This window comes from Chiloscyllium plagiosum, chromosome 5, assembly GCF_004010195.1.
Source record: "Chiloscyllium plagiosum isolate BGI_BamShark_2017 chromosome 5, ASM401019v2, whole genome shotgun sequence".
In the NCBI taxonomy this organism is placed as follows: domain Eukaryota; kingdom Metazoa; phylum Chordata; class Chondrichthyes; order Orectolobiformes; family Hemiscylliidae; genus Chiloscyllium; species Chiloscyllium plagiosum.
In genome coordinates this window covers 123,854,400-123,866,147 of record NC_057714.1, presented here as the reverse complement: position 1 = coordinate 123,866,147, position 11,748 = coordinate 123,854,400, and the positions used below count along the sequence as shown (strand labels likewise).

General features: G+C 46.7%; 1 protein-coding gene and 1 pseudogene across 1 annotated transcript in view; one reads left to right on the top strand and one right to left on the bottom strand.

Annotated features, from left to right (window-relative positions):
- Positions 1 to 11,748, top strand: part of LOC122550361 (protein scribble homolog) — a 114,912-nt gene that overhangs the window by 26,044 nt on the left and 77,120 nt on the right. Inside the window, exons 7-12 of the mRNA XM_043691091.1 lie at positions 96 to 240; positions 2,054 to 2,172; positions 3,710 to 3,909; positions 5,169 to 5,335; positions 6,317 to 6,441; positions 6,808 to 6,949. Of these exons, the coding sequence (XP_043547026.1) occupies positions 96 to 240; positions 2,054 to 2,172; positions 3,710 to 3,909; positions 5,169 to 5,335; positions 6,317 to 6,441; positions 6,808 to 6,949 (898 nt within the window). The remainder of the gene's footprint in view (positions 1 to 95; positions 241 to 2,053; positions 2,173 to 3,709; positions 3,910 to 5,168; positions 5,336 to 6,316; positions 6,442 to 6,807; positions 6,950 to 11,748) is intronic.
- On the bottom strand, positions 9,873 to 11,247 carry LOC122550222 (annotated as a pseudogene).

The window sequence follows — 11,748 nt, the reverse complement described above, 5'->3', positions numbered from 1 at the left end:
CTACGGGGGGGGGGAGCAGTGGGATTGGTTTTGGGATTGATACAGGACTGTGTCAGGTTTGTGGATTATGATTCCTGCGCTGTTCCGTATTGTAGGAGCTGGGAAACCTGAGACGCCTGGTGTGCCTCGATGTTTCAGAAAACAAACTTGAGACGCTCCCCAATGAGATCAGTGGACTGGTGGCATTGACTGACCTTCTCCTCTCCCAGAATCCTCTGGAATCCATACCAGATGGCATTGGTAGGTGCAGTGTACCCACACCCCCAGGGCTGTGAGTGGGCTCCTGATACCGAGACACCGGCTGCAGGGACTCTTGGTTCGGGGGAGGGCTGAGGGGTTGGGAGGCGGTGAGAGAAAAGGGGAGATGAGTAAGTTTGAGGATCATCTGGAAATTAGTGGGTAGTAAGTTGTAAGGAGATTATGTTTAGATTGCAGGGGGATATAGATGGGCTGATCAGTGTTAAACCGAATTCAGTACAGATAAGTGTGATGTGATGCACTTGGACAGGACAAGCAAGGCAAGGGGGTATGTGATGAAAGGTAGGACCCAGGGAATCCCCACTGGTCAGAGGGATCCTCCTTCAGGTATCACAGGAAGGTGGATAAAGTGGTGAAGGAGGCATATGGGATAGTCGTCATTATTAACTGAAGGATGGAGTTTCAGAGCAGGGAGGCACCGTATTAAATATTGGTTAGGCAACAGCCAACGTGTGCAGTTCTGAATCCACAGTCCAGGATGGAGGTGATTGCACCCAGTGGACAGGGTGCAGAGGAGATTTACCAGGATGCTGCCTGGGCTGGAGAGTTTCAGTTAGGAAGGGAAATTGGATAGACTGGGATTGTTTTCCTGGGAGCGGAGGAGACTGAGGGGGGGCAGGATTGAGATGGAGAAAATAGAGGGGTGTTGGTAGGAGCTTTTCCTGATGGAGGGCTCAATGACCAAGGTTTTGGATTTAAAGGAGGAGACAGAAGGGATAGAGGGGAATGTGAGGAAAAGCCTTTCACCCAGAGGGGAGGTGGGGTATCTGGAGTTCTCAGCCTGTAAAGGTAGGCGAGGCAGTAATCCACCGAACGTTGAAGAAGGATTTAGATGAGTACTTGCAATGCCAAGATATACAAGACATTGGGCCAAGTGCTGGAAACTGGATTAGAATCGTTAGCTGGTTGTTACTGAGCAGTATGTACTCTGGTGTTGTTGGTCGGGGTGGTACAGCCTCATAGAATCGTACAGTACGGAAACAGACCCTTCAGTCCAACCTGTCCATGCCGACCAGATATCCCAACCCAATCTAGTCCCACCTGCCAGCACTTGGCCCATATCCCTCCAAACCCTTCCTATTCATATACCCATCCAGATGCCTTTTAAATGTTGTTATTGTACCAGCCTCCACCACATCCTCTGGCAGCTCATTCCATACATGTACCACCCTCTGTGTGAAAATGTTACCCCTCAGGTCCCTTTTTAAGTCTTTCCCCACTCACATTAAAACCTATGTCCTCCTGTTTTGGACTCTCCTATCGTGGAGAAAAGACTTTGTCTATTTAATCTATCCATGTCCCTCATGATTTTACAAACCTCTATAAGGTCACTTCTGAACCTCCAACAATCCAGGGAAAATAGCCCCAGCTTGTTTAGCTTCTCCCTGTAGCTGAAACCTTCCAATCTCAGCAATATCTTTGGAAATCTTTTCTGAACCCATTCAAGTTTAACAACAACCTTCCTATAACAGGGAGACCAGAATTGTAAGCAGTGTCCTATAGAGCTGCAGCCTGACCACCACTATCCTCAATGCGCTGACCAAAAAAGGTCAAAGGGAGCTGTGGGCACTCTGTTCTTATCCATTGTTGCGATATGGACCCATTGGCTCGGCTAACTGTTATTCACCATCACCGATTGAGAAGCTCCCGTGTTTCTCTGGCAGTGGTGCTGGCAGGAGGGGTTTGTGCTGCCAACTCCTGTTCCTTGGGTATTGTTTTCCCGAATTAGACACTGAGTTGAGCTCTGGAATCACGTCTGTCCTCAAGTTCTCAGATGATCATCTTGTAATCCCAGGCCAGTTGAAGCAGTTGTCAATTCTGAAGGTGGATCAGAACCGGTTAACAGAGCTAACGGAGGCGGTGGGTGAATGTTGCCATCTGACAGAGCTCATCCTGACAGAGAACCTGCTGACGGTGAGTGGACCATGCACTGGACTTCATGCTTGCACCCTTTGTGAAAGGCTCTGTCCCACCTTATCAGGATTTTAAACACCACATAGGGTGCCCCCAAGCAGAGCTGGTTTCAATCTGTGACAAGGAAGAGAGGAGCCGGAGAGAACAGGGCTCTGGAAATAATAATGGGGAAGCAAGAAATAACCGAGGTGCTGAATAAAGACTTTGCATCAGAGCAGAAGACACCAGTATCTCCCCAAAATTACTGTAAACATGATCAAAATGCAGTGAGGAAATCAACACAGGAACTATCACTAATGGGCATATGAATGGGGACCTCTTGGGGCTAAGGACCTCTAGACCTGATGGGATTGATCCTGGGATTTTAGGTCTCAAGACTCAGGAGCAGAAATTAGGCCATTTCAGCCCATTGAGTCTGCACTGCCATTCAATCATGGCTGATAAGTTTCTCAACCCCATTCTCCTGCCATCTCCCCATAACCCTCGATCCCCTTGATACTCTAGAACCTTTCTATCTCAGTCTTAAATATACTCCATGACCTAGCCTTCACAGCCTTCTATGCGGCTGAATTTCATAGACTCCCTACTCTCTGGTAGAAGACTATCCTTATCTCTGTTATAAAAGGTCTTTCCTCAGGTCCTAGTCTTTCCTGCCAATGGAAACGTCTTCCCAACACCTACTCTGTCCAGACCATTCAGTATTTTATATCTTTCAATTAGATCCCCCTCATCCTTCTAAACTCCATAAGTATCGATCCAGAGTCCTCAAATGTTCCTCATATGTTAGGCCTTTCATTCCTGGGACCATTCTCGTGAACCTCCTCTGAACACCCTCCAGGGCCAATACATCCTTCCTGAGATATGGGGCCCAAAACTGTGCACAGTACCTAAGTGTGGTCTGACCAGAGCCTCAGAAATATATCCCTGCTTTTATATTCAAGTCCTCAAGCAGTGGATGTAATAGATTTGGATTTTTAGAAATAATTTAGTACAGTATTAAACAGCTAATAAGGGCCCATGGTGTGGGGGGGCAGGGTATGAGCATGGAGGGAGGATTGGCGAATGAATAAAAGGCTGTGGATCTGGAGGCAGATGTTGGCCAGACTAGGTATGGATGGCAGCTTCCTTCCATGAAGGACGTTACTAAACCAAATGGATTATTCTGACAATTGACTCTGAATTCCAGTTATTGAACTCAAATTCCTACGTTGTTGTGGTGGGATTCACACCCAGGTCCCCAGTACATTTCCTGAACCCCTGGGTTAATATTCTAATGATAATACCACTCGACCATCGCGTCCCAGAGCCATGGCCATGTTGTGCCTCTGAAATGGCACAGCAACCCACTCATTTCAAGGGTGGATAACAAGTGCTGGCCTTTCCAGTGACGCCCGTGTCCCTCGACGCCTGCGTCCCTTGACAGAATGAAACTACCTTTTCAAAGAAGGGCAAGCGATTTCTGCTTGATTTCACATCGAGGTGGCCGAATAGTGTGGAACTATTGGCGAACTGCTGAAATGTCCTCTGTTGATTACAGACGCTCCCAAGATCTATTGGGAAACTGAAGAAACTGACCAACCTGAATGTGGATCGGAACCGCCTCCTGGCTTTACCAGCTGAATTGGGAGGTTGTGTGAGTTTAAACGTGCTGAGTCTCCGTGACAACCGGCTAACCCATCTCCCACCTGAGCTTGCAAATGCTTCAGAGATTCACGTGCTGGATGTGGCTGGTAACAGGTAGGAAGTGGATTTATAATAACCAGCACTGAGTATGGAGTGACACACTCACCTGTAAACTGGAGGGAGCCTGGCATCACTGCACTGTCAATGTACAGAGCCTTCCTTTGTAATTGCATAGCAATTGTCTTTAATTGCATGGAAGTGGGTGATGATTATTTAAGCCCCTATAAATAGACAGAAACTTGATGTTATGTTAGAAAGTGTATGTTTGTAATTTGCAATTATGTAAGTAAGTATAAAATGTGTTAAGCTTGGTTCCAGCTCCATCCATCCCCACTGCAATCCTTGTCGTTGTCTAGCCTGGCAAGAGGGCTGCTGTCAGTTCGCCAATGTCTGATTTTCTTTTCTTTTTGTGAGATTTGCTACCTTTGAGATCTGCTGTGTGGGCCCAGGTTCATTACTCACTCCTGTATTGTCCTGGAGAAGGGGATGGTGAGCTGTTCTTGGGGTGTAGGGACAAACACAATGCCTTTGAAAAAGGATTCCAGGGTTTTAACCCAGTGATAGTAAGGAACGCTGATTAAGGATCTGAGGAACAAAATGTGGTTGGGCAAGAAGTGAACAGTGGAGATGGCAAGGGCTGGGAGCTAGTAACAGTTAACTGTGCAGGGTACAGACATGGGAGAATCTATTTGAGAGGTAAGTAGTGATTGGAGGGATGTACTGGAAAGGTGGCAAGAAAGTGTACCTATTGGTCGAATGTTTAGGTCAGTGATTAAGAAGCAGGCACCCTGAACTATTATAACAAGAGTGTGAGGTGGATGAAACCTAGTCTCGGTCCTGATAGTAGATCAGAGCAGAAGTGTTTGTTCTTACATCAGAAAGTGATTATGTACACCAGGAGAATTCTCAAGTTCATGCAAGAACGAACACTGGTGGTCTGAGCAGATACAAATGGGCAAGTCGAGGCCTTGGCTTGATTGACCTCGCCTGGGAAATATGGAGTAATCCCAGAATAGAAGCTAAAACAGAGATTTGTCTGATGGTATCGGTTTGGTGATTGCCAAAGAGCTTGAGAACCAATGATTAAGAGACAAACTAAAGTAAAATGTGAAGTTAATGGTGGGAGTTTTTGTTGCGATCAGCAGTGCATGATGAAAATGAGCAGCTTTATTTCATTGGTGTATTTGTACAGTCGTGTCCCATAGTGCCCTCTCCTTGTGGAACCCGACCCCTACTTGTTCCCCCTCCACCCCTTCCAAAATGCCCCATCCTTGATGATGTGTGTGTCTCCTGACACTGTGATCTTTTCCCAGGCTAATGAATCTACCTTTTGCACTGACTAACCTCAATCTGAAGGCTCTGTGGTTAGCTGAGAATCAATCTCAGCCGATGCTCAAGTTCCAAACAGAGGATGATGAGAAAACTGGTGAGAAGGTCCTGACCTGCTACCTCCTGCCTCAGCAGCCGTCCCCCAGTCTGGGTAAGATCTTGGTGTCAGCTCATTTGGAAAACTAGTAGCTGCTCTCCTTCCTGATTCTCACAGGCCAAGCAGTGCAGTTCAGCTGCTCCACATGCTGAAGTGTCCTGGATGTTGTTTCACCTTGTTAGGCCCCAAGTGGACAGATAACCCTTGGTTCTGGATCAGTGGCGCTGGAAAAGCACTGCGGTTCAGGCAGCATCCAAAGTGCAGCGAAATCGACGTTTCGGGCAAAAGCCCTTCATCAGGAATAAAGGCAGTGAGCCTGAAGCGTGGAGAGATAAGCTAGAGGAGGGTGGGGGTGGGGAGAGAGTGGCATAGAGTACAATAGGTGAGTGGGGGAGGGGATGAAGGTGATAGGTCAGGGAGGAGAGGGTGGAGTGGATAGGTGGAAAAGAGATAGGCAGGTAGGACAAGTCCGGACAAGTCATGGGGACAGTGCTGAGCTGGAAGTTTAGAACTAGGGTGAGGTGGGGGAACCCTTGGTAAGAAGTGCCTCAAAGATATGGCTCACTTCAACAGCCAGTTGATGTGAATAACTGACTGTGTAGACTGGTTCATCTGTGCTTTAACTTACTGCTGGGACATGGGTGTCACCAGCTGGGCCCAGCATTTATTGCCCGTCCCTAGTTGCCCCCTTGAGAAGGTGGGAGTGAGCTGCCTTCTTGCAGTCCATGTGCTGTGGGTTGACCCACAATGCCCTGAGGGAGGGAATTCCAGGATTCTGACCCAGTGACACTGAAGGAACGGTGATATATTTCCCAAGTCAAGATGGTGAGTGGCTGGGAGGGGAGCTTGCAGAGGGGTGGTGTTCCCATGTATCTGCTGCCCTTGTCCTTCTAGATGGACATGACTGTGGCTTTGGAAGCTGCTGTCTGACAGTGACAGGTTCTCTAACAAACACCTTCAGTTAGTATGCATGTCACTTCTCAAGCTGGGTGGGTCAGTGTGTTTAGGCCCTGATTCCATTCGTGCTGCTTGCAGAGAATCTCTTGAATGACAGCCTGGATGAGGGCTGGACAGAGCCTAATCTGAACCGAGTCAGTGTGATCCAGTTCCAGGAGGAACTGAAGGATGATGAGGAGAACGAGGAGGAGGCAGAGAGACGGGTGAGTATCTTGGGTTTGCTCTCTTTCCTGGAATGGGGTTGGGGGGGGGGGGGGGGGAGGAGAAGGGAGAGGGGGTTTGATTGCAGAGTCTCCTGGTCTTGGTGGGAGGGTGTTCTGGGTCTGTCTCACAGGGTCTCTTGGTGATGATTGCACAGTGTGCACACCCACCCCAATCCAGTGGGAGGGATTGCAGTTCCCCCTAGTGTGTGTGGGGGTGGATGTTAGAGGCTGTGTAAGTGCATGTCACTGTGTCCCCGCACTGCTAGTCTCTGTCGATCTGCCTGTGTTTGTCATGCTGTCTATGAACAAATATTTCCTGTCCCAAAAGGCTGCTCTAAATGCTGGCATCCTTCTGCTTGTTTTTAGGGTCGGTTACAACGCAGGGCGACCCCACATCCCAGTGAGTTGAAGGTGATGAAACAGGCGATTGAAGAAAGGAGGGGAGAAGCCCTCACTATGAAGGCCCAGGATCAACCCTCTTCACCTGAGTCACCCCAACCACCGGTCAGTGCGTTCACTTCCAGGGCATACAGCTGTGGCAGTCTCTCATATCAATTCATTCTCAAGAAGTGAGGTTTAGTGTTTAGACCAGCATTTACTCAAGGTTCGACCACCCTTTGGAACTGAGACGGGGAGGAATTTCTTCAGAGATGGAAATGTGTTGCTGGAAAAGCGCAGCAGGTCAGGCAGCATCTAGGGAACAGGAGAATCGACGTTTCGGGCATTAGCCCTTCTTCAGGAAGGGCTCATGCCCGAAACGTCGATTCTCCTGTTCCCTGGATGCTGCCTGACCTGCTGCGCTTTTCCAGCAACACATTTCCATCTCTGATCTCCAGCATCTGCAGACCTCACTTTCTCCTCAGGAATTTCTTCAGCCAGAGGATGGTGACTCTGGAACTCGTTGCTGTAGGGGGCTGTGGAGGCCAAATCACCGAGTGTATTTAAGACAAAGATAGGTTCTTGATTGCTAAGGGTTACGGGGAGAAGGCAGGAGAATGGGGTTGAGAATCATATCACCCATGATCAAACAGCAGAACAGACTCAGTGGACCAAATGCCATGATTCTGCTCCTTTATCTTGGTCTCCTGAACTTAGTTATAGTTCTCAAAGTCCTCAATATGCTTGTCTGATGGAATTAATTTAACAAAAAGCATTGATCAGGTTCTTATAGTTAACAAGAAATACTGTTTATCTAGCAGCAGATGAACAAAACTCTGAGCTATTAGCATACAGCCTGACCAGGTGAAACTCTAATGCTGGTTTCCAGCCTCCACACAGCCATGCAGGTGGGCTAACAAAACAAAAATTAACATTGCATATGGAGGGAAAGAAATTGGGGAGAGACAGTTCAGTGGGACCTGTTGACAGAATGTCACAAGATGTTCCATTTGCTTTGCAAGCCATTCTGTTCTCCCATCTCCTTTCAGATTCTGTGCTGAGGTGGAAGCTGAGATTTTTAATTGGAAGGAAAATCAAGAGTTTTAGCAAAAAGACAGGAAAGTGGAATTGAGGAATATCAGATCAGCCATGATCTTGTTGAATGGTGGATTGGGGCTGAATGGTCCTCTACTACTCCTCTATCTTGTGGGCTCAAACAACCACAACCATCTCACTGTGTGCCCAGTATGACTCCAACCAGTGGAGAGTTTGTCCCTGGTACCCATTGATTGCCAGAGCTCCTTGATGCCACACTCGGTCTAATGCAGCCTTGATGTTAATTAGATTAGATTACATTACAGTGTGGAAACAGGCCCTTCGGCCCAACAAGTCCACACCGACCCTCCGAAGCGAAACTCACCCATATCCCTACATTTACCCCTTACCTAACACTACGGGCAATTTAGTATGGCCAATTCACCTGACCTGCACATCTTTGGACTGTAGGAGGAAACCGGAGCACCCGGAGGAAACCCACGCAGACACGGGGAGAACGTGCAAACTCCACACAGTCAGTCGCCTGAGGCGGGAATTGAACCCGGGTCTCAGGCGCTGTGAGGCAGCAGTGCTAGCCACTGTGCCACCGTGCCGCCAAGGGCTGTCCCTCTCCCCTCCCCTCTGGAATCCAGCTCTTCTGTCCATGTTTGACCCAAGGCTGAATGAGGTCAGGAGCTGAGTGACCCTGGGGGAACCCAAACTGGGCAGGTCACTGAGCAGGTGCTACTTGATAGCACTGTTACTGATACCGTCCATCACTTTACTGAGGATCGAGAGGAGACTGATGGGGCAGGAATTGGCCAAATGGGATTTGTCCTGCTTTTTATGTACAGGACATACCTGGACAATTTTCCACATTGCCGGGTAGATATCAGTGTTGTAATTATAATGGAACAGTTTAGTGAGGGGTGAGGCAAGTTCTGAAGCACAAGTCACAGAATCATAGAGTCAAACAGCATGGAAACAGACCCTTGCTCCAACCAGTCCAGTACATCATGTTCCCAAATTAAACTAATCCCAGCTGCCTGCTCCTGGCCCATATCCCTCCAAACCTTTCCTATTCATGTACTTATCCAAATATCTTTTAAACATTTCCCTGGTAATTCATTGCACACACAAACAGCTCTCTCTGTCATGATCTCCTCTGTCTAGAGGAGATACTTGTTAGGAAGGAAGATGAGTTGGGCATTTTGAACAACTTGAAGATAGAACATAGAAGAATACAGCGCAGTACAGGCCCTTCGGCCCTCGATGTTGCGCCGATCCAAGCCCACCTAACCTACACTAGCCCACTATCCTCCATATGCCTATCCAATGCCCGCTTAAATGCCCATAATGAGGGAGAGTCCACCACTGCTACTGGCAGGGCATTCCATGAACTCACAACTCGCTGATTAAAGAACCTACCCCTAACATCTGTCCTATACCTACCCCCCCTTAATTCAAAGCTATGCCCCCTTGTAATAGCTGACAAGGGGGCATAAAATTTACGCAGGAATAGAGAGTAGCTTGATGTTTACCCTGATTGCAGAGTATAGAACGAGGACTTCCAGACTTAGTATAGTGCGTGGAACAACTAGGATTGACATGAATAAACACTTATAGAACATAGAACATAGAAGAACACAGCGCAGTACAGGCCCTTCGGCCCTCGATGTTGCGCCACTCCAAGCCCACCTAACCTACACTAGCCCACTATCCTCCATATGCCTATCCAATGCCCGCTTAAATGCCCATAATGAGGGAGAGTCCACCACTGCTACTGGCAGAGCATTCCATAGTGACTTTATTTCTGTTCCCAAACTTTTCTTTGAATTTACAAATAAGAATAGTCACAGTACGATCTTCAGCTGCAGAGTTATGACATCCTGCATCACCAATCCTTCATAACAATAGTGACAGTTCTGTCAGATGAAGAACAAAGCACCTTTATAGTCAGATGTAGGTCAATAATGCCATGGATCTAAGTACACACAGCCAGAGCTCATCTTTAAAAATGTCAGAACAAGGTTGGATTGCTTTATTTTTTAATCACTAAAAAGTACATTTTTTGTCATTAAAGCCATTACAACAAATATCAGACAAACTTTCTACAGTATAAACATTACAAAGTCTGACACTGGCCACTTGTCAATTCTGTAGAACATTAATGAACATTCTCAAGTCAGCACAATTAAAAGAATTCAGAGAAATTAAATCATTGACAAATAAAGCACAATGTATAAAATGTGCACCTTTTAAGTTTTACAACCATACAAAGATATTAAAATATATCCCAGCTAAACCATTCATGACAGGTGGAACCTAGCAGGCTATTGGCACTCAAGAGGAAATATATACTTTTTCATTTATATATTTTCAGCATGATAAATAAGGACAAAATTTATTTAGAAAAGCATAGTTACATGCGCAAAAGTCCTGGAGGAGTAACCGATTTGTTTTCAGACCGACAGTTATGCTATTTAACAAAACAATGACAGACACTCAGAATACTGGCATTGGAAAGAAATTAAACATTTTTTTAAAAATTAGGCCATGACCCAACAGCTGTCAGTTCTGTTAAACTGAATTTGATAAAAGGACAATAAAAAGAAAGCCTAATAATTTACTGTAATGTACAAAAAAATACAAAAAATAATCAGATATCACTTATCCAGCTAAGCATTAAAACCTATTCACATAATTAAACACTTCTTCTTAGTTTTGTTTTTCTTCTTTTTTTCACCTTTACTCATTTTCTCTTTGTGTTTTCGAATTTCACGGACTAGTGTGTAGAAAGCATCGTCAACCCCCGTCTCGTTTTTGCCGATGTTTCAATGAAAGGAATTCCGTAACTGCGTGCTAGATCCTGGGCTGGTTTTGTCTCTACTGAGACAAATTTATTTCCCACTAGGACCATGGGGACGTCATCAGAATCTTTTACCCGTTTTATCTGATCTCTATAATGATGAATGTCTTCAAATGATTTAGTGTTATTTATGGCAAAGACACATAGGAAGCCCTCGCCTGTCCTCATGTACTGATCTCTCATTGCACTGTACTCCTCTTGACCTGCTGTGTGGAGAATATCTAAAAGACACGTTTCTCCATCAATTACTACTTGTTTTCTGTAAGAATCTTCTATCGTGGGATCATACTCATCTACGAAATGGTTCTGAATAAGCTGGATTGTCGGAGCACTTTTACCTACGCCACCAGCTCCGACCACCACTAGTTTGTACTCGGTCATCTTTCTTGTTCAGAGACAGACCTCCTCCTCGGCGTGTGGCAGAGACAAGGGAGGCAACCCAAACGGTCAAACAGCCAGTAGGTCCCACTCAAATCTCCCGGTTTGCAGGCTCGGCTGGATCGATGACTGAGGGAAGAGGGTGGCTCTGTTCTGGGGGTGGGGGGAGCAGCACTCTGTCTGTGTATGTGTGTGTCCCCCGGGCCTGACGGGATATATCCTAGGATTATGTGGGAAGCAAGAGAGGAAATTGCAGAGCCGTTGGCAATGATCTTTTCATCTTCACTGTCAACGGGGGTGGTGCCAGGGGACTGGAGAGTGGCGAATGTTGTGCCCCTGCTCAAAAAAGGGAATAGGGATGACCCCGGGAATTACAGGCCAGTTAGTCTTTCTTCAGTGGTAGGCAAAGTAATGGAAAGGGTACTGAGGGATAGGATTTATGAGTATCTGGAAAGCCACTGCTTGATTAGGGACAGCCAGCATGGATTTGTGAGGGGTAGGTCTTGCTTTACAAGTCTTATTGAATTCTTTGGGGAGGTGACCAAGCATGTGGATGAGGGTAGAGCAGTGGATGTAGTGTACATGGATTTTAGTAAGGCATTTGATAAGGTTCCCCATGGTAGGCTTAGGCGGAAAGTCAGGAGGCA